The sequence below is a fragment of the Myzus persicae genome, unplaced genomic scaffold (genome assembly GCF_001856785.1).
Source record: "Myzus persicae strain clone G006 unplaced genomic scaffold, MPER_G0061.0, whole genome shotgun sequence".
Taxonomy (NCBI): domain Eukaryota; kingdom Metazoa; phylum Arthropoda; class Insecta; order Hemiptera; family Aphididae; genus Myzus; species Myzus persicae.
In genome coordinates this window covers 58,675-78,226 of record NW_019104118.1, presented here as the reverse complement: position 1 = coordinate 78,226, position 19,552 = coordinate 58,675, and the positions used below count along the sequence as shown (strand labels likewise).

Genomic DNA, 19,552 nt, shown 5'->3' with positions numbered 1-19,552 from the left:
CAAGTACTCGTAGTTTCTTCAGTCGTAAATAACGTTAATTCTACCAAGCACGAATTACTAACAGGCACTAAGAAATTGGAAGATAAATAGAATCTTCGAAATATAAGAACATTCCAGACGCCCTGTGATAACAGTTAACGTTTTGAAAACCTAAAATACCTCCCTGGAGTACACGGCAAAATTGACAGTTTTTCTGAAACAATTCACTTGGGAAACTCAAAACCCCTAGTCTATTGTGAATTTAGGATTAAATGGACTAACGCATAGCGTATACCCTCCATCAGAATTAATTCACGAACTAATACAAGTACAACTATCATTACCATCTATCAGTGGCGCAACTAGAAAAAAATTTCGGGGGGGGAGGGTACATTAGTAATATATAATATATAGATAAGATAAAATAATTCATGGTTAATTATATAATATATTACATAATGTTGATATATTATATACAAATATAGTGTATATATTTCTCAATATTATCATAAATCACAAGAAATAAAATAATAAAGTCATAGGTATAGAAATAAAGTCATATTATGAATAAAAAAACACTTATAAATTAAGATTGAGTCTTCGTTTTGAAGTTTTAGCCATTTCATCAATTATCATCGATGGATCAACATTAATATCTTGGTGTATATTGAGGACTGCCTATCCATTTAGTCTCATTTGACCAGTAGTATTTCTGAGATAATTTTTAAATCGACACAAGGATGAAAAAGACCTCTCTCTAGTAGCTGTTGTGACTGATATAGAATTAATATTTGCAATAACTTTGAGATTACAGGAAAAAAATCAGGATTACAATGGAAAAATAGTTCTGTTATTGTTGACGACAAATTTGGTGATTTGAATGTGCAACTGTTATACCACATTTTAAGTTCACCATAACCCACTTCTAAGCTAGTCAAATTGTTGCTGTTGCTTAATATATCAGTTTGAAAATTGAACATAATTTTGAAGTCCTCAAACGTTTCTTCAGATATTTGTTTGCTGGTCTTAGGTAATAAGCAGTTGAAACTTTTTAGTTTGGCCCTGTGTTCAAGAAGTCGTCCGTGTAGTCCTTCAAGAAAATTATCAAGAAATGGGATGAATGTTGGTTGAGATTCTATAATATTCTGTTGGATTATTATTCATAACATTACTCCTATTTTTTTGTCGACTTGTTGTTCTTGGAACACTAACAGTTATGTCAAAACTACTACAGACATCCTCCACTTCTTTAAATATATTTTCAAACTCAGCATCAGCGTTATCACGGATTTGTTTTACGGTTGATTGAGTCATATCAGCAAATTCTAGAGCAGATTCTAAATCTAAGTTTTCAGTTTGAAAAAATTTGCTCAAAGGAGCACTTATTGAAAATACTTTTAATAATATCATTAAGGCTACTTGAAACCTTAATTGATGGATGGAGGAACTAAGTTGGTTAGCTAAAGCATAAGTCTCATTATCTTTCCAAGTAGATATTTCATTAAGTGCGTCCACAACTGTAGGTTGAAGTTCATGAAACACAAGTACAGCGTCATGTCGCTCAACCCACCTTGTAAGACAAAACATTTTTAGTTTTTTTCAATTTTGATTCATGTAGTTCATTCTGAATTGATATTTTGAGTACATTTTGTCTTTTAGGATAGCCAAAAAAGTTACATATAGCTTGCATTGTGTCCATACAGTTTCGAATATCAGTTACATTACAACTAAATGAAATTTTCAGTATGTTGTTTTTAATTAAGCCTCTTAGAAATTTCGGGGGGGGGGGGGGGGAACCCCCCCCCCCCCCCCCTAGTTTCGCCACTGCCATCTGTACTAGAGTTAATCACAACTGAATCTCACTTATATATATTCCTGAATTATTTCGAACCTCCAAGTTAAGCGTAGTTTGTATCCGACAGAAACTCGTAATTGCGACCCGTATTCCTTTATTGTCAAACCTTCGGTTTAACCTATTTCATAATGTTCCACTTCAGATGCGTAAAGATAAAGGTAATTTATTAATTATTGAACCATAGGCTCGGCGATAAGCGATGCTATAACGAATACTATTTTAGTCTTACAGAAAATAATTAACTACGCTTGTTTCCAAACAAATTTTTACAGGAAAATTTTATAAGACTTTTGAACAGATGGCTCAAGATGTCAAAAAATTAAAAGAATTGTCAAAAATGTACAACGATGCTAAAATCTTTGTAAATCCTGACCATAATTTTATTGTAGTTTATATTATTTTGGTATTAATAGTAGCTATAAGTCTATACATACTAATTAAGTATAAACATAAATTACCCTGACTTCATAGACCTGAAATAGCTGATCCTCAGCAAAGTTTGTGCAACATTCCCTACAAATTCTTTAGGCCTTTCGGAGTATGAGAAAAAATTACAGATTATATGAAACATATTGATTATTGGAACGCCATATGTCATGTAGTCTTGAGGGGGGAAGTTGGGAACCCCTGTCTGCGTGTCTTATACATTATAAGTAGAGCAAGGACTTTCATGCATTTGCATGTTTTTTATGGTTTAGTTAAACGTATGCAGAGTAAGTACACAATACCTTTCACAACGTTTGTGACCAAAAGCTAAAAGCTTTTAGTGCATATTTTTGCATATTTGGACATTTTTTTGGTTTAAGGCGCATATTTTAAACTTTTAGTGCATATTTTGATGGTTTATCGAAAATCAAGCTCTTTGGTGAACATTTTTCATGAACTAAGGTCAACAATTGTTATAAACTAATAAAGATGATAAAGATAAATGTTATTTTGAAATGATAATAATGGTCGGTAAATACCTTTTTTGTTTTATTATGTGCAGAATAAATGAAGAAATGGTATCCAATATTCAAAACAGATTCCAAATGAATTTAATAATATAAATATAGTTAAAATTTATATAGAATAATAATATAATTAATTTTTTTAAGGGCATATTTAACCGCATATTTTTAATTTTTTGATGCATAAGTGCATATTTTAAATGCATATTTGATAATTTTTTAGTGCATGAAAGTCCTTGCTCTAATTATAAGATGTAGTAATAAGTAATGGTTTTATTCTATTATAGTAGAGTGAGTAAGCATTTTATAAATAATGTTCTATTAACGCCCATATTATATTTCCAACGTCCCCAGCAAACGTTGTGGCTCCTAGCTCATGAGTCGCAACCCTATATATTAAGTAAATCTCCTTTTTGCTTATAAGTATAAACCAATAAATAAAGCATACAAACTTTTATACACGATAGCTTGATTTATATTTCTAACCAAATTACTTTTTGAAATAGGCACACGTAAAATAATGATTTCATTACGATTAAATAGATTTTTTAGGAAATGTATCATTTTTTCACGTTATAGGTAACTTACAAATAGATTCAAGTAATTTTCGTACGGTAGTATGATCTCCTATAAACATGTTAGAATAGTGCTAAATGGTTTTGATTCACATAAAATATATTGATTTACCGGTACACAATATAGGCCTGTTTAATTGTTTTTTTTTTAAACAATTAAAAAAATTATTGTTTTAGATACATAATATCTATTAAATAAATACATTGATACTATAATTGTTCATGTTATTTAATCATTGTTCCAATTATTGTTCACAAAAATTGATTTATTAATGTGAAATAGGTATATACTACTGGCAAAACATTAAGTACTTCTAGTTGTAAGATTTAAAAAATGTAGACATTATTGAATTGGTAAACAAGTTTACTTTGCATCAGTTGAAGCACTTTTTCAATTTTATCAAATTCTTGATGAGAATAAATATCTTACAATATTAATGAATTTTTCAGGTTTTCAATATCGAATACATTAAAATATGTAAACAATGTAAAAAACATGCATCGACCAATGCAAAGTAGACTTGCTTACCCGTCCAAAAAACCGTTACATTATTTAAAACCAACCACTCAAAGAACATTAATTTTTGTCAATCGCTTAAGGTTGTATTGATGACAAATTAATAGGGTTTAGAATTCCATTAATTTTAACTAAATATTAAAAATTTATAAGTAGAAGTTTTCACTTCTGTCTACCATCCCAAAGTGGTAATGCATTTTTTAATTTTATAAATCTACAAAAAAAATTTTTAAAAATTTTTCCTCAAACAACCCTCTCAGACACTGTAGATAATGCTTAATGTACTTATCAAAGTTTTTAGTTAGTACAATGCAGTATGAATTCATAAAGAATACATAAAGTCATAAAGAGTTTACAAATTTATTTATTTATTACTTTATGGAATACATTCATTTACAGTAGTAATATAGCAATATAGCTAATATGGATAATTTAACAAAAACTCGATGAACATTAGTTTAACGATAACATACTATTATTTAAGACTAAAATAAAAGTAGAATTTACAAAATATTAAATATAATTTTAATTTAACCGAGTTAACAGTGAACAATTAAAATGTTTATACAAATAAAATATAGTTAAATAACTTATATTAAAAAAGCTTTAAATATAGTACCAAATAAGAGAGAGGAGAGAGAGTGGGAAAAAGAAATAATTTATAGAAGTATACTAAATAATTAAGCTGACTTAAAATCATTCACATTGTTAAAAAAACAAATATTATTTTACTGAATTTGTATTGGATATCAGTAAAATTATCAAGAAGGAAAAAGAATAATTAGCATTTTTATTTTCTAAAGTAAATAAATCATTATATCTTGTAAAGTTGGTATTTGCTTTAAGATTTCTTTTTTCTAATATTTCTTGGTATTCAATTTTATTATTTAATCATTTAAAAAGAGAAATAAAAGATAGTTATTTTCTACGATTCTTGTAAGTAGGAATATTAAAAAATAGGGATATTTACTCCATTGTAAGCAAATGGGAAAGGGCGTTCAGCAGTAAGTTACAAATACACTTTTTTTATTTAAAAAAACAATGTCAATACAGTATGAATTTATAAAGATTACCCAAAGAGTATAAAAATGTATTTTTATGATATCGGCTAGTGTATTTGTTTATTCTTCTATAACCTTTATTTAACATAATACTATAATGTTGTTATAACTCTATTGATATTACACTGGCAAATATTGATATTTATTTAAAAAATAAATCACAAAATCATAAAGTAGGTATCACAGATAATAATAACATAGTACCTTATCATTAATTTGTACAGAGTAATATTTATTATAAAAGACAAATAGTTAGTTTGTAATTACAGTTTGATCTTAATTTATGAGTTATCATTATCAAAAACAAATATGTGCCTATAACACATTATAATAATTACAATATCATAAACAGGTATTGACCTTATAATAATATACAATTAATTACTACAATATTTTTTACACACACAGATAATTATGATTTATAAATTATTAAAATAAATAATATATTTAATTAATCCCATGAAATTATTGTAATATATATGTATATACTAGTTCCATTTTAATAATGTCAATGCTGGTTATTCAAGGAGAATTGAAAATAGAGTTTGCATGTTCAAGTTTGTGTTCAGTCCCATTTTGATCATAACTTTCACTGTGTGAAGAAGACGGTAACATATCATTCATTGTATAAGAACTAAATGCCTGAAACAAAATATATTTTCTAGTATTATGATTCATTTTTTAATAAATATGTTTTATAATTTTCTTATTTTACCAGCTTGCTTTTATTGGGTGAAGACTCGAGTGAAGACATTAGTTCTAAGATCACTGGTTTCCGACCCACTATATCTGTTTCTAAGTTGTCATCATTATTGGATCTCTTCTGTCTAGGATTTTTGCACCCTCTACATTTACATTGATCACAAGGTTCTTGTTCTATATAACAGGGACATCTCTGTCCGAAACATGTTAGCTTGTCAGTAGTAGTTGTAGCACATCGACAGCCCTGACCACGTTCATTTTGCTGTTAAAACGTACAATATTTTAAATGATATATATTTTAAGTACAAATAAAAAATAAGATTCAAACCTTCTTTTCAGGAATATTGTTGAATACATATTCATCTTGATTTCTCTGTTCTTGTTCATCAAATATTTGTAAGTCAATATACTCCTCCAATGTTTGGTTGTCTATGGGTAGTTGAATATCTGATGAGTTTAATAAAGTTGTGTCCTCTTCTTTTATTTCTTCTTTAATCACTCCACCATTTACCATTCCACTGTAGCCATTAACTGATCGAGATAAACCAATAACTTCGGTTATTAATTCGACTATCAGTTTGTCTTCAACTCTTGTGCACATAACTTTGTAAAATGATGAGCTATGTATGTAAGCACACAATTTCTTGTAGCATTCTATTATCGTGCTAGACGAATTTTCGGTTGTCTGTTGATCCACACACGCTGTACATGCATATCCGCCCAAATAGGGATTCAGTCGGTCGAGCAGCTTATGACAAACCCGACAAGATAGATGCTCATGTAAAGATGGTAAAAATGTGTGCAATTTTTGCCAGGTCAACGGATCCGTGCTGTTGGCTTGCAGAACGATCCGGTTAGTTGATAAGTAACATTTCATCATGTCCATCGCACTCATTTATAAAAATTCACTTACTATTTACTAAATTAAAGCGCCAAAACGAAACGTGGTTTGTAATTGTTTATAATCGTCAGTATTTTGTATTCCGTATTAGTCGAATTACGGCGTTGCGGGTGCAATCAGTAAACGTAGAGTCGGTGTTTTTATCATTAGAATATTGTTTACAATTTTACCCATGGTTGCCAACTGCTAGCTATACAAAACAAACGACGACGTGTAACAAGTGCAGCCGAATACTATTTTAAACTCGGAAACACGCTGTCGCCAAACAGGGGGCTTGTGATAGAGACGACAATGTCGTTAAAATGACTTATAAAAGTTACTTTTGTCCACGTCACTGGAGGTCAAAAAACAAAAATTTAGGAGGTGATAATTATTGTTGATAAGGGTTGGAGGTCTCGTTTCGAAAGCGGGAATATTTGAAATTCTAGTTTCAGAGTCTAGAAATCTCACATCAGCCATGATAATCGGCAATTGAATAATACGGTTCTCTGTCTCAATTCCGGCTATTCCGGCTTCATCGTACGTATAAAAATGTAAATTCGAAATCTGTGTTCGAATGTCTTGCAAGTCAGTCCCTCACGAACCAACCCTACGAATTTTGTCTAACTCCTAAACCTATGGGACACCTACTCAGATGCTTTCGGATGGGAAAATGTTGAGGATTTAAGCCGTTTGTATTCAGCAGCAAATACTGCATTAAGCATTGCTTCCGATGAAATCTGGCATTTAGATCTGACCATTATTAATATTATTGCATATAGTTAACAAAATAGATGCAAATATCATGCTATTGAATGCAAATACATTGCAATTTCTGTTGTAAAAAAACTTAAATATTTAAATTGCATAGGTACACATTATGCATTATGCATAATAATAATATGTGGTTCTGCATCAAATGAATAGTTCATTTATTTAATATATATATATATTTATATGAGTAATTAAGATATAGGTACATGAATATATTAGCATTTAGCAATATACAATTAAACGTTACTCATTCAATTTAGAGTGTATTAATTGTGAAATCCAATATTATATCATAACACTAAGCATTAATGGTCAGGTTAAAATATCGTCTTTTATTTATTATTTTGTATTTTTGAGTAAATTTATTTAAATCTAACCACAGAATTGTGTTTAATTTGTTATATGTGTATTTTAATGGACAGTTTATGTGAAAACAAATAGCTGTGTACATCATTGACATTTGTGTGATTTATTTAATAAATTACATTCATATGGCCACTGATGAACTGTTCCGTATCCTATATCACAATACATAGTTGCAGAATTATTTGTGTTTAATTATCAATATGGACTAAACTGTCGATGTAGCTAAATTGTATTATATAGCTGCAGAATTCATTTGTTTAATATTTTTATTATATAAACTATGGATTATTGATAGTATAATATTTAAAACTTATTTATTGAATATGTATTCAATAAATGTAGGGTATATTAATTAAAAAAATTCAATATTATTTCATTACATTAATGGTCAGTTTATTCTTTAGTACACTGTCTTTATTTATTATTATTATGCATGTTAGATTAAATTATTTAAATTAAACCTCATTGAAATTGCTTATTAATTTAATTTCATTCTGATAATACTTATATAATTTGTATGCACTATTAAATAAATAATATTCAGAATGGCAATGATGGGCAGTTCTGTATTTATATCACGTTACATAGTTGCAGAATGTATGAATACTATGAATAATAGTATGATACTTAAAGCTTATTTATTGAATATGTATTCTTGTACGTAGCTATATAATTATTATAATATAGCTACGTACATGAATACAATATATTCAATAAATGTAGTTCATATTAATTATAAAATTCAACATTATTTCATTACATTAATGGTCAGTTTAGTCTTTAGTACACTGTCTTTTATTTATTATTGTTGTGTATGTTAGATTAAATTTATTTAAATTAAACCTCATTGAAATTGCTTATTAATTTAATTTAATTTAATTTTCATAATGTTACACAATTTTTTGTGCACTGTTAAATATAAATAATAACCGTCGACGAAAAGTTCCATAGTTGCAGAATTTGTGTGTTTACTCTGATATTTAACCACCGATATAGGCTTCTAACTCTGAAGTTTGAGACACCGTCGATAGGTTAGGTTAACTGAATAAATTTGATCACATGTACAAAATAATTAATTGTAGTAACTTAATTGAATATTTAGTACATCACACTATTTTGTACATATAGCTGGGCATGTTTGTATTGATTCAAGTAAATTTTGTTTTACATACTTACAATTCACAAACTATGATTTGTTGTCAATACTAAAATTTGTATTTGTTGGTACGCAATTTTGAGTTACCGTTATAGTATTTGTATCGTTAACATTGCACCATTAACTGATTACATGTACGGAATATTTTGTAAGTTTAAATTAACTTTGGTTTGTTGTAGTTAAAACACTTTTAGTTTATACACCGACTATCAAAATTCAGATAAAAAATATATTTATTTTATTTAAATATTCACTACATTTACATATTAGTTATTTAACATAATATTAATAATCTATTTTAATATAATCTTTAATTTGAAATATTCATATATATATATATATAAAAAATAAACTAATACCTCAATATTGCAATAAATTATACATAATATGTTAAATGTTTGAAATTAAAAGCAAATTAATTCACCAAATTATACAATACAAATGTTCATATTCTACAATTAAAATAAATTATACTAACTGCTTTTTTTTATTTTATTTTAAATATATTTACTTTCTATATGAGACAAAGGTATAATGAGTTAGTGTGTTGACATACATAATTTGATATAATTACATTAATAGGAAGGCTTCCAGCAGTGCCACCTGACCAGAAATTAATACTGACTTTTATATCAAGTTTGACTTGATTTGAATCATATGATACATGGTAATATAGTATATTGATTATTGGCACATAGTTTACAGTTTAAAAAATAAAATGCCATTTCTTTTTTTTTAATAACACAAAATAATAAGTAATGATAATAATTTATTCTGTAATACATATATTTTACAAAATTTACAAAGGATCACAAACTGACACATTATTTGTTTCGTATGACAAGACTTTTAACATGTCTGGTGTAGGAGAAATTAATGAGTCTTAGAAAATAGAACTATTTAATTCATGGGTTTTGACTTCATAAGCATAAAATGTCCCATCAAATCCTATTGTAGTAAATATATAACACTCAAAATATCCTGTAGGTCTTTTAAATACCAGATATTCAGCCATGTAGGATGCATTGGACTGTCTATTCTGTGACAATTGTACTTTTAAATGAGTGAACTCTTGAACAATGTTAATTTTAAATAATTTATATTTTTGGTATTTTAATCTATGCCAAACACTTCTTGACAATTTTTAATTCATCTGGAAGTAATCTTAAATAAAATAACAAGAATTACTTAATGATCAATATAATTATGATTTAAAATAAGCTATTTGCAAGATACTACGATAAATAGTCAATATCAATATAGGTTGGCACTTAAATTAGGTGTAGGTACCCACCTTTAATATGAGGAAATTACGGATTTCTAATATTATTATACAAATAATAATCTTATACTAATATACCATTATACCATATTACCTTAGATACATATCAAAGAATACACATTTTTGCTATTTTAAAAAAAGTAACAGTGATGAAAAAAATAATTAATAATTAAAGAACCAAAATTGATGATTTAACTGTCAAAATGTTCAGAAAAAAAAGCCTTAAAAGAATCTATTTAAAAATAGTTGGTACCATTAGGTTCTAATAAATTATCATTAATAACATCACTGGAGGATGATAGTGATTGATTAATCTAAAATACAAATTACTAAGTAATGTCTATAATATATTAGATTAGATTACAATATGAGAATATTTTAATTATACTTTAATAATGTTTAAATAAAATATTACAGTATATATCATGTCTGCAATTCATGTTTGGTATTCCTTGAATTATCGTTTTCCGCTGTTTTAAGTTCAAAATAAGTTTAGCCCTATGCCCAACAATGGGAATCAATTCCTTAATCATTTCAAGAGGTGAGCACAGAAAAGTGTCTATGATTATAACATTTAAACAATACATTTATGAAGAATTCTTAATTTTATATTAATGTTTTCAAATTATATGTTATAACAATTTTAAGGACAGTAGACTAATATTACTGCTATAGTAGCTAATCTTTAATTTGTTATGTGTGTGTCATTTATGCTACCGCCTCATCCTTCAGATATAAATGATACTACCTATTGAGGTGTGGCAGAAATCAAATATTTAAATGTATTTTTGTTTTTGTAAGAGGACCAAGTTTGTGCTTTAGCTGTTAAATTACTGGGTTTTTCAATTCCAATTTCAAAGCAACCAATGATAATCGCAACTGAGTTGTCAAAAGCATTAAAAATAAACGTTGCACAAGATAATGCATTGTTTCCCTGCTTGACCAATAAATACGGTTTTTAAATACATGCTCTTAAAAAAATTAAACCCTTACAAAAAATTATTGATGCAGTACAGCACAAGTGATATTATGCCTATAACCTACATCAACAAATCACATTTTTTACCTTAATTTCATAAAACATACTTATCAATAGTTTTTTTTAAAATTTAGTTTACATTCGATTACTAGAAGTTAGTGTAGGTACAATTTCCTCTAAAATTAATAAAAGAAAGATTAATATTCTCTAGGCCAGTATAAAATGGTAACATCTTAGAACTACCATTAAAGCTATCCCCATTTAAATTTAAATAATTTACTTCTGAAGTAAGTTGGTTGTTTTCAGAACTTTTTCTAACTACTTCTTGTTCAAATGTCTGTATTCTAACCATTGTCATAGTTTTTGAAGTCGACATCCTTGTTTTGATATTTGTATCCATACTCATTACATTATTACAATTAGCAACAGCGACAACAGTACAATGTTCCAAGTCATTCGGAAACAAACTGGTTGGTGTCGATTCCACTTGTTTAAAAATAGTAGCTCTTTGATATCGCTATGGTGTTGTTGCACCTATAAACAATTAATTTATAATTACAATTAAAAAGGTAACTTGTTATTAAAATCAAACATTTGTTAGATAAAGCTATACAACTACCAAAAAAATAAAAATATTTTTTTTATTATTAAACTGTTAATTGTAAGCTATTCAATGCTATATGATTATATTTCTATTAACAATATACAACTAATATTTCCTATTTTAAAGCATGAAATGATTGATTACAACTATTACCATTGATGCCCATATTAATCGTAGGACACCAGTCTGGATGTTTCTCATCGGTACAGTGGGCAGGTTTACCTAAAGAACAAGTAATACAAAAATATATACAAAAATACATTTAACTGATAAATTATATAAGTCCTTACCTCTTATAAAATGAGTAGAACATATACGCATAACATCAACGTTCTTATTCGCAATATCATATCTTTTTAGCGACTTTAGCCAAGCATCCCTCTGTTTTTCGGACAAGTTTTGGATGTCCGATGCTGCATTTTTTTTGAGTTTGGGAAAGCGATAAAAGGACAAAGTTTTGTCCGTCGTTCTGTTCTTGCAACCTTTAACTGCACAAGTAGTTGGCATATTTAAAACTTTAAAAATCTAGTAAAAAATGAAAAAGTACTTTGGTCATTGATGGCACAACTCAAAATTTTGATTCGGCAATAGGAACGTGATAACCTAATCATATCGAGAACTTGGCGTCTTACTGTAATGCTAGGTATAAGATAGACTGGTTGCGCGTCGAACGAAAATAATTGGAGGTAGTCACTCTTAATGCGATCTAGCGGTCATATTCATAATCTAGGAGATCATTACTAATAAAGTTTCTTTTCATTAAATGTGCAACATGATTTTTTTTATTTCACAAAATCACTTTTTGATTTCTAATCATCAAATCAAAAAACACAAATTTAATCCTACCCATTTCAATATTTAATGTTAAATGTTTCCATAGCCAAATATCAGGATTTAATATAGAATTATCTTAGATTATATTTAAGTATAATTAATTATCACAAATGTATTAGATAAACGACCTCAGCTGACAATAGCAATATTTATTGTCTTATTGATTAATATGATATGGAAACTATTTAATATAATAATACGGTTTTATATTATCTATTTTAAGCCAATAATTGTTATTTGGTTCTAACATCCAAGTACGGAGAACCCCCGGGTTTGTCAGCCACCGCAGCCGCCTTGTCAATCTATCTGGCAACGACTGCGACGACTAATGACTAATAAGTAATAACGAAATTTGGAAATGAGATGGTTGGATCGAAAAAATTTAGATCTCGTAATATTACTTGATGCTCGGTTAGACACAACGTAGCTCTTAAGTCAAAAAAAGTGATTTTTTGTTGTGTGCCTCTGGGATTTTCAAGTTTTGGGTGGGTGGGTTTCGTGACTCACGAATAGATACACTAATCAGCACCAGATAATTTCTTATTATATAGATATATAATACTTTACTATAAATATATGAGTAAGATACTAATATTCAATCACTAAATTATTGAAGTTAAAGTTGATACAAATTCAACACTACTTTTTTAAGACACCCCCTCACCACTACTATTTGGGTTTATAGTAGGTGGGTGGGTGAGTCTGGGCTTTATGTTACTTACCTCTGGAATATGTTCAGTTCGCAACGCCACAGGCCGTAACCACTCCCGTCGTCCACGCGTCGGCGTCCGCAAGTAGACATCGCTGGAGACTGCTCCTAGCTCACGAGTCGCAAAATATATCAAATAAAGCTCCTGTTTGCTCAAAAGTATAAAATATAAACTATTAAATAAAGAATATTACACAACTATTAAACACCATACCTTGATTAATATTTCCCACCCAATAACTTTTTTTTTAAATAGTCACACTTCAAATAATAATTTCATTACGGTTAAATAGATTTTTAATTCGTAACAAATTTATTTGTTGGAACGCTGCTTAATGATTGTGTATCGATGTATTTTCGAATATCCAAGATGCTGCATTTAAATAGTAAACAGTACTAATAAAAAGTAAATTACTATTTAATTCTATTTCTATAATTTTTATATTTTTATTCGTTTCGTTTAATTATTAAAATTTATCACAATGAAAATAAAAATTAATTTCAATGTCAAGTCTATCATTTGGCTGATATATCTACATATATATGTTACGGTCAAAAGCCGAAATCGGGCAAACCTCAGAAATGCCCGGGCAAAACGCGAATTGCCCACAATCCTTGGGCAAAATGTCATATTTCGGCTTTTGACCGGGCAAACCTAGTTATGACCAACCTCATTTGGACAAAACCGTATACTGACTTTTATCGTAATGGCAAAACCGTAGTGTCTTACATACGTTCGCTAATATTAAATACAAATATAATTGATTACAGATATAATTGAATACACTTAAATAATAATAATATTACGTACTCGTATAATGTTAAAATAAATAATTAATAAAAAATATTGTACAGATATAATTGAATACACTTAAATAATAATAAAAATATAATGATGTTAAGTACTCGTTTAATAAAAAAATAATATTTTTATTTATTTGTTGCTACACATATTAGAACCATGGCATTTAGAACTACACAAAATATTTAGTTGTTTACATTTGCATCGTCTCGTAGTGCACTTAGTTTTGCAAGAACAAAAAATAAACTCTTGTCCTCCAGTTAATGAATTTTGAGTACTAGCAGTCCTCAGTGGTATTTCGATATTCGGTACATCATTGCTACTAATAAATTGTTCCTTGCATTGAAATATTTGGTTTCTGGCATAAAGTGATGACAAAATTCCATTTTTGGTTCCTATTTTATAGAATCCATCATCAGTAACACTTAATATAACACCTAACACATTATTCGCATCGACTTTTCCTCTATCAACACAAGGCACTGGAATTTTCACTGTCGTTTCGACTGTTAGAGGTGGAAATAGATTTTCACTCAGTAATTTCATTTTTTTTGCTTGCGCAACTAATCCATCAGTAGCCTTTTCCCGTGCTTTTTTAAAATTTTGTTTTTGTTCAGATAGGTTGACTAAAATTTTTTCATTTTCATTTAAAACCTCTATTTCATTTTCATTTTCAATTAATACCTCCATTTCATTTTCATTTTCATTTAAAACCTCCATTTCATTTTCATTTTCAATTAATACCTCCATTTCATTTTCATTTTCATTTAATACCTCCATCTCATTTTCATTTCCATTTAATACATCCATTTCATTTTCATTTTCGTTTTCTACAAATTGAAGTAAGTCATTTTCGTCATTTACATTATTAATTATATCATTGGGTAAAAATGACATTTTTAATCCAAGACTAACTTTTTTTCCAAACATAGCTTCATATGGAGGTTGTTTGATGCCAGCATGATAAGCATTATTTTTGGCGAATTGACAAAATCTCAATCCTTCACTCCACTTTCTAGACTGATTTTCTTCCATCCAAGCATAAATGATTTTTTCGATGTCCTGGTTAGCTCGCTCAACACTCCCCTGGCTTTGCGAATGACGTGGCTTCCCGTGTACAATTTTTAAGCCATCCCACATTAGAACTAAATCATTTATAATATGATTTACAAACTCTCTACCATTGTCTGATTGTAGTATGCACGGAGCTCCAAATATACAAAAAATATCTATAAGATTGTATGCAACCTCGCTTGCAGTTTTTGTTTTTAAAGGTCGCAAAGAAACAAACTTAGTAAAATGGTCTTGGTAAACCAAGATAAATTTAAAATTACCATCTTTATTACTTTGCATATCTATCAGATCGACTTGTGCACGAGAATTAAAAGTTTTAGATAAAATTGGTTTTATTACTAAACCTTTTTTGGGATGAGCGTGTTTTTTATTACATATTTCACATAACTGTAAATATAATACAATTATATCCCTGGTAATATTTTTGTATTTTTGTTTTATTGAATGCTCCATTCGGTTTCGACCACCATGACCACAATTTATATGAGCCATGTGTAATATATCGAACATTTCATTGCATTTTACAAAATAAATAATGTCACCATTGGTTTTACTTGGTGGAACTATTAATTTTTTAGACTCACCGATTGTGAGTACGTCAAATCTATTTAGTCTCCTGTATTCGCTCGTTGTTTTCTTGGAATTGACCTTCGCTTGTTCTACCTCTTTTATGAGTTCATCATATCTTGTATCGCTTATTAGAGCACTGCATTCACTTTTTGTAATTTCTTTAAGTTTTAATTCAAATTTAGTTTTAAAATCAGACACACACATTACGTTAGCCATTGCTAAAGACGTACTAATATAAGCTCACAAAAATACGAACTACAGTAACTACGGTACAATATTGTATCATTTAGATAAGGTGTATTTTGTGTACCTTTAATATAGGTAACGAGTTGATAAAATACGATAACAACGATAAATTAACAAGATACGTGGGGTCATTTATAATCGTAATAAATTCGTACGACAAAAATCACTATTTATATTTAATATTATAGAACGTATATAAGACACTACGGTTTTGCCATTACGATAAAAGTCAGTATACGGTTTTGCCCAAATGAGGTTGGTCATAACTAGGTTTGCCCGGTCAAAAGCCGAAATATGACATTTTGCCCAAGGATTGTGGGCAGTTCGCGTTTTGCCCGGGCATTTCTGAGGTTTGCCCGATTTCGGCTTTTGACCGTAACATATATATATAAATGGAGCCAAAAATGTATAACAATATTCATCAATAAAAACGGCTGGGCCGATTTGGCTCAAATTGTTCGTAATAACCAGAAGGTTTTTATGAAAAAATTTTTGGAAAAACCCCTTTTTTTAAAAATTTTTTTTGATGATTTATGTTTTGAGTTCCGGAATGTTTTTTTGAATTGAAAAAGCTACAACAAGCTTTAGCTTATAAAATTGTCCATATGGCATAATCAATCGTTAAAATAAAGGGGCCCCCGGCCAATACCAAAAAAATGGTTCAACATGGAAAAATATGCCGTGTATTGAATATTAGGTATTAATATTATGTTTCACTGTAAAAAGTAAAGTTTAAATTTTGTAAAGTGATAATTTTATTATCTTTTTTATTCCGTTTGATTTTATTTATAGCCGTAATATTCTCTCTACATAGAACGCAATAGTCGATAGTAGAGATACATTTATGTTTTATCTATTTGAAATATGATTATTGGATTATTACGAGCTCGTTTTCCATTTTCCGTTGTTGGCATTAACAGAAAAACTGCGCGAGTGCAATTTTAATTTATTTTTTTTTTTTTACTAATCTAACAAGACACAATACTGAATGGTTTAGATTCACAATTGGACCCGATAGGTTCGACCTGGGGAGTTGCTCAAACAGAGATTTTAAGATTTACGAAGAAAATATTTGTTTAAATACGGTTGCTATTGGTTATATAATATATTACTGTATATATTATAAATATATTTAGTAGAAATAGTTATTTTTTTTTGTTTATTGGTTACCTGCAGTGGTTCATCGTGCAGATCAGGTGTAAGCATGCATACAATTGAATTGTCGCACATCGCCTACCAAGGTGGCTGAGTTGCGCTTATAGCCGCTCATCGGCGTGTCCGCAATCAAAATAAATATAAAACATATTATTTCAGTTATACACAGCAGGTAGGCGTAATATACTGCTCGCATTATCACCATCGAGTCTCATATGGAATTGGCATTTTTAACGGGCAACAAAGTGCACGGGATCAGCTAGTACCCTAAATATATATATATATATATATATATGTGTTACTATAAAATATAGGTACATGAATATATTAGCAATATACAATTTAATGTTACTCATTCAATTTAGAGTACTGTATTAATTGTGACATCCAATATGATATCATAACATTGAGCATTAATGGTCAGGTTAAAATATTGTCCTTTATTTATTACAGTGGAACTTCCATATAACGAACTTCCATTTAACGAATTATTTTTGAGAACCATGAGCTTCATTGTTAAATACACATAAATTTACCACCAAATTATGAATCTGATGTTTCTATATAACGAAATAATTATTCGATTGGTATTTGTAAATGTTGACACTATCAAATTTTAAACATAATTCTAAAATTGTATATGAACAATGAATCCGATAAAGAAGAGACACCGAAGGTAGGCAAACTGATTAATTTTTTTATTGCAGTATTTTAAAACTTAATGATAAAGAAATTTTTTACATAAAAAGAACAATTTATAAAAATTATAAGGAAACAAAACTCACTTACTATTTCTTTTGTATTATACCTAATAGATTTATGTACAATAAAATATTACAAAAGATAAATTTTAAAAATAGCTATCGAATATTTAAAAGGCTGGGTACATTTTATCCGTACGGGCACAAGGGTATCTGGACACAGACTGTGTATTTATGATGACGACGCTCAGTTCAAGCGTTCCAACATTGATGTGCTCGAATAAACCTACCAGACGTGTACTTACCTGCCAAGGACCTTATCTATTAAATGCTGACCCTCATAACAAACAACACAATATAGACCAGGGTTGTATATGGTATGATTTTTCTATCATCTAATATACATAATTGAGAATACATAACATACAGACTACAGACACCCTATAAAACCACCTTAGTATTAGCACGAGCCACAAATGGTGGTTGAAATTTATTGAACAATGACATGAATCAAGTTAGGGCTTTTTTCTTGATATTTATATCGGCAAGTTTTGGTTACTCTTCATCACAGTGACCTTATTCCATACAGGAATTATTTAAAAAACGTTGTCTTGTCGTGTTGATTTTAATAGCCATTGATAAACATACACGATTCCGCAAATTTCATATTTATATACACGATTCCGCATAATTTTAAATGTAACGTTGCCATATAACTCTTGTTATTTTTGACAAATTAAATTTTTTCTTTAATTTTATCAAATTGTTTGGTTAGTAATATGAGCAAGTGCTTCCATCTAGAATGCTACTTAATCAATTGCTAAATATAATATAGTTTAATGGTATGATAAAAATATAAACATAATAATATGATACATAAAATAAAATAATAATGACCTTAGTAGTAGGAACCTTAATCAAAATTAAAAAAATAAAATTCATTAAATATAAAAAATATCAGTTATATTGTACACAACTATTTAAACAGTTAATATTTTCTTAGTTAAAAATTCATTAAATATAAAAAAAAATATTTCCTAATAATTAATTACACATATTAAAAAACTTATAAAAATATTAAAGTTATCAAAATTATGTGGGGTATATGGTATATTAGTTCGCTATTCGTCTCAATTATAAAAATATTAAAGTTTTCCAAATTTAAATTATATTTTGGCCACGTCGCATTTCAAATTATGCTGAATCGTGTATGTATATTAATGGCTATTAAAACCTACACCACGATATTCTTTTTTAGGGTTCCGTGCCCTAAGGGTAAAACGGGACACTATTACTAAGACTTCGCTGTCCGTCCATCCGTATGTCACCAGGTTGTATCTCATGAACCGTGATACTTAGAAGGTTCAAATTTCTACAGATGACGTATTTCTATTGCCACTACAACAACAAATACTATTAATAAAATAAAATAAATATTTAAGGGATCTCCCATACAACAAACGTGATTTTTTACTCGTTTTTTGCTGAATATTTATAACGGCAACCGGTGGACGCTTGAAATATTCACAAAATATAGATTTATATTATTTACTTCAGAAGTTTTTTTTTTTTTAACAAAATTTTATTTATTACACTATCTGTTACAATATTGAACAATAAGCTTAATTGATAATAACATAAACAAAAAAATAGACAGAAGAGACTGAATGAAGAGACCTCCCATCGGAGGTACTTCAGCATGAATATTAATTTAAATTTAAGGTATTAGTTCTAGCATAATATTAATATTAATAATAGTGATAGTGCAGTGAATACATATA

The 19,552-nt window shown here is 28.7% G+C and overlaps 2 protein-coding genes and 1 pseudogene across 2 annotated transcripts; all 3 read right to left on the bottom strand.

Moving 5' to 3' along the window:
* Positions 1 to 5,370: 5,370 nt before the first annotated feature.
* Positions 5,371 to 6,729, bottom strand: LOC111038916 (E3 ubiquitin-protein ligase MSL2-like). Its single transcript, XM_022322192.1, has 3 exons — positions 5,968 to 6,729; positions 5,653 to 5,901; positions 5,371 to 5,579 (listed from the first exon to the last, which is right to left on the bottom strand). Exons 1-3 carry the CDS (start codon positions 6,532 to 6,534, stop codon positions 5,460 to 5,462), a joined length of 936 nt encoding a protein of 311 aa, XP_022177884.1. The 5' UTR covers positions 6,535 to 6,729; the 3' UTR covers positions 5,371 to 5,459.
* Positions 6,730 to 11,039: 4,310 nt separating this feature from the next.
* LOC111038921 lies at positions 11,040 to 12,240 on the bottom strand (annotated as a pseudogene).
* A 1,917-nt stretch (positions 12,241 to 14,157) lies between these two features.
* LOC111038913 (KRAB-A domain-containing protein 2-like) lies at positions 14,158 to 16,306 on the bottom strand. Its single transcript, XM_022322189.1, has 2 exons — positions 14,800 to 16,306; positions 14,158 to 14,604 (listed from the first exon to the last, which is right to left on the bottom strand). The coding sequence occupies exons 1-2, from the start codon at positions 15,883 to 15,885 to the stop codon at positions 14,158 to 14,160; spliced, it is 1,533 nt and encodes a 510-aa protein (XP_022177881.1). The 5' UTR covers positions 15,886 to 16,306.
* Positions 16,307 to 19,552: the final 3,246 nt, after the last annotated feature.

What these genes read in the sequence shown, in the direction of transcription:
- LOC111038916 (XM_022322192.1), bottom strand. Translation starts at nt 6,534, where the DNA reads ATGAGTGCGATGGACATGATGAAATGTTACTTATCAACTAACCGGATC. An exon ending in ACAATATTCCTGAAAAGAAG is followed by an intron (nt 5,902 to 5,967) that starts GTTTGAATCTTA and finishes ACGTTTTAACAG; the next exon opens with CAAAATGAACGTGGTCAGGG. An exon ending in CACCCAATAAAAGCAAGCTG is followed by an intron (nt 5,580 to 5,652) that starts GTAAAATAAGAA and finishes ATTTTGTTTCAG; the next exon opens with GCATTTAGTTCTTATACAAT.
- LOC111038913 (XM_022322189.1), bottom strand. Translation starts at nt 15,885, where the DNA reads ATGGCTAACGTAATGTGTGTGTCTGATTTTAAAACTAAATTTGAATTA. An exon ending in GAAATGAAAATGAGATGGAG is followed by an intron (nt 14,605 to 14,799) that starts GTATTAAATGAA and finishes GCACGGGAAAAG; the next exon opens with GCTACTGATGGATTAGTTGC.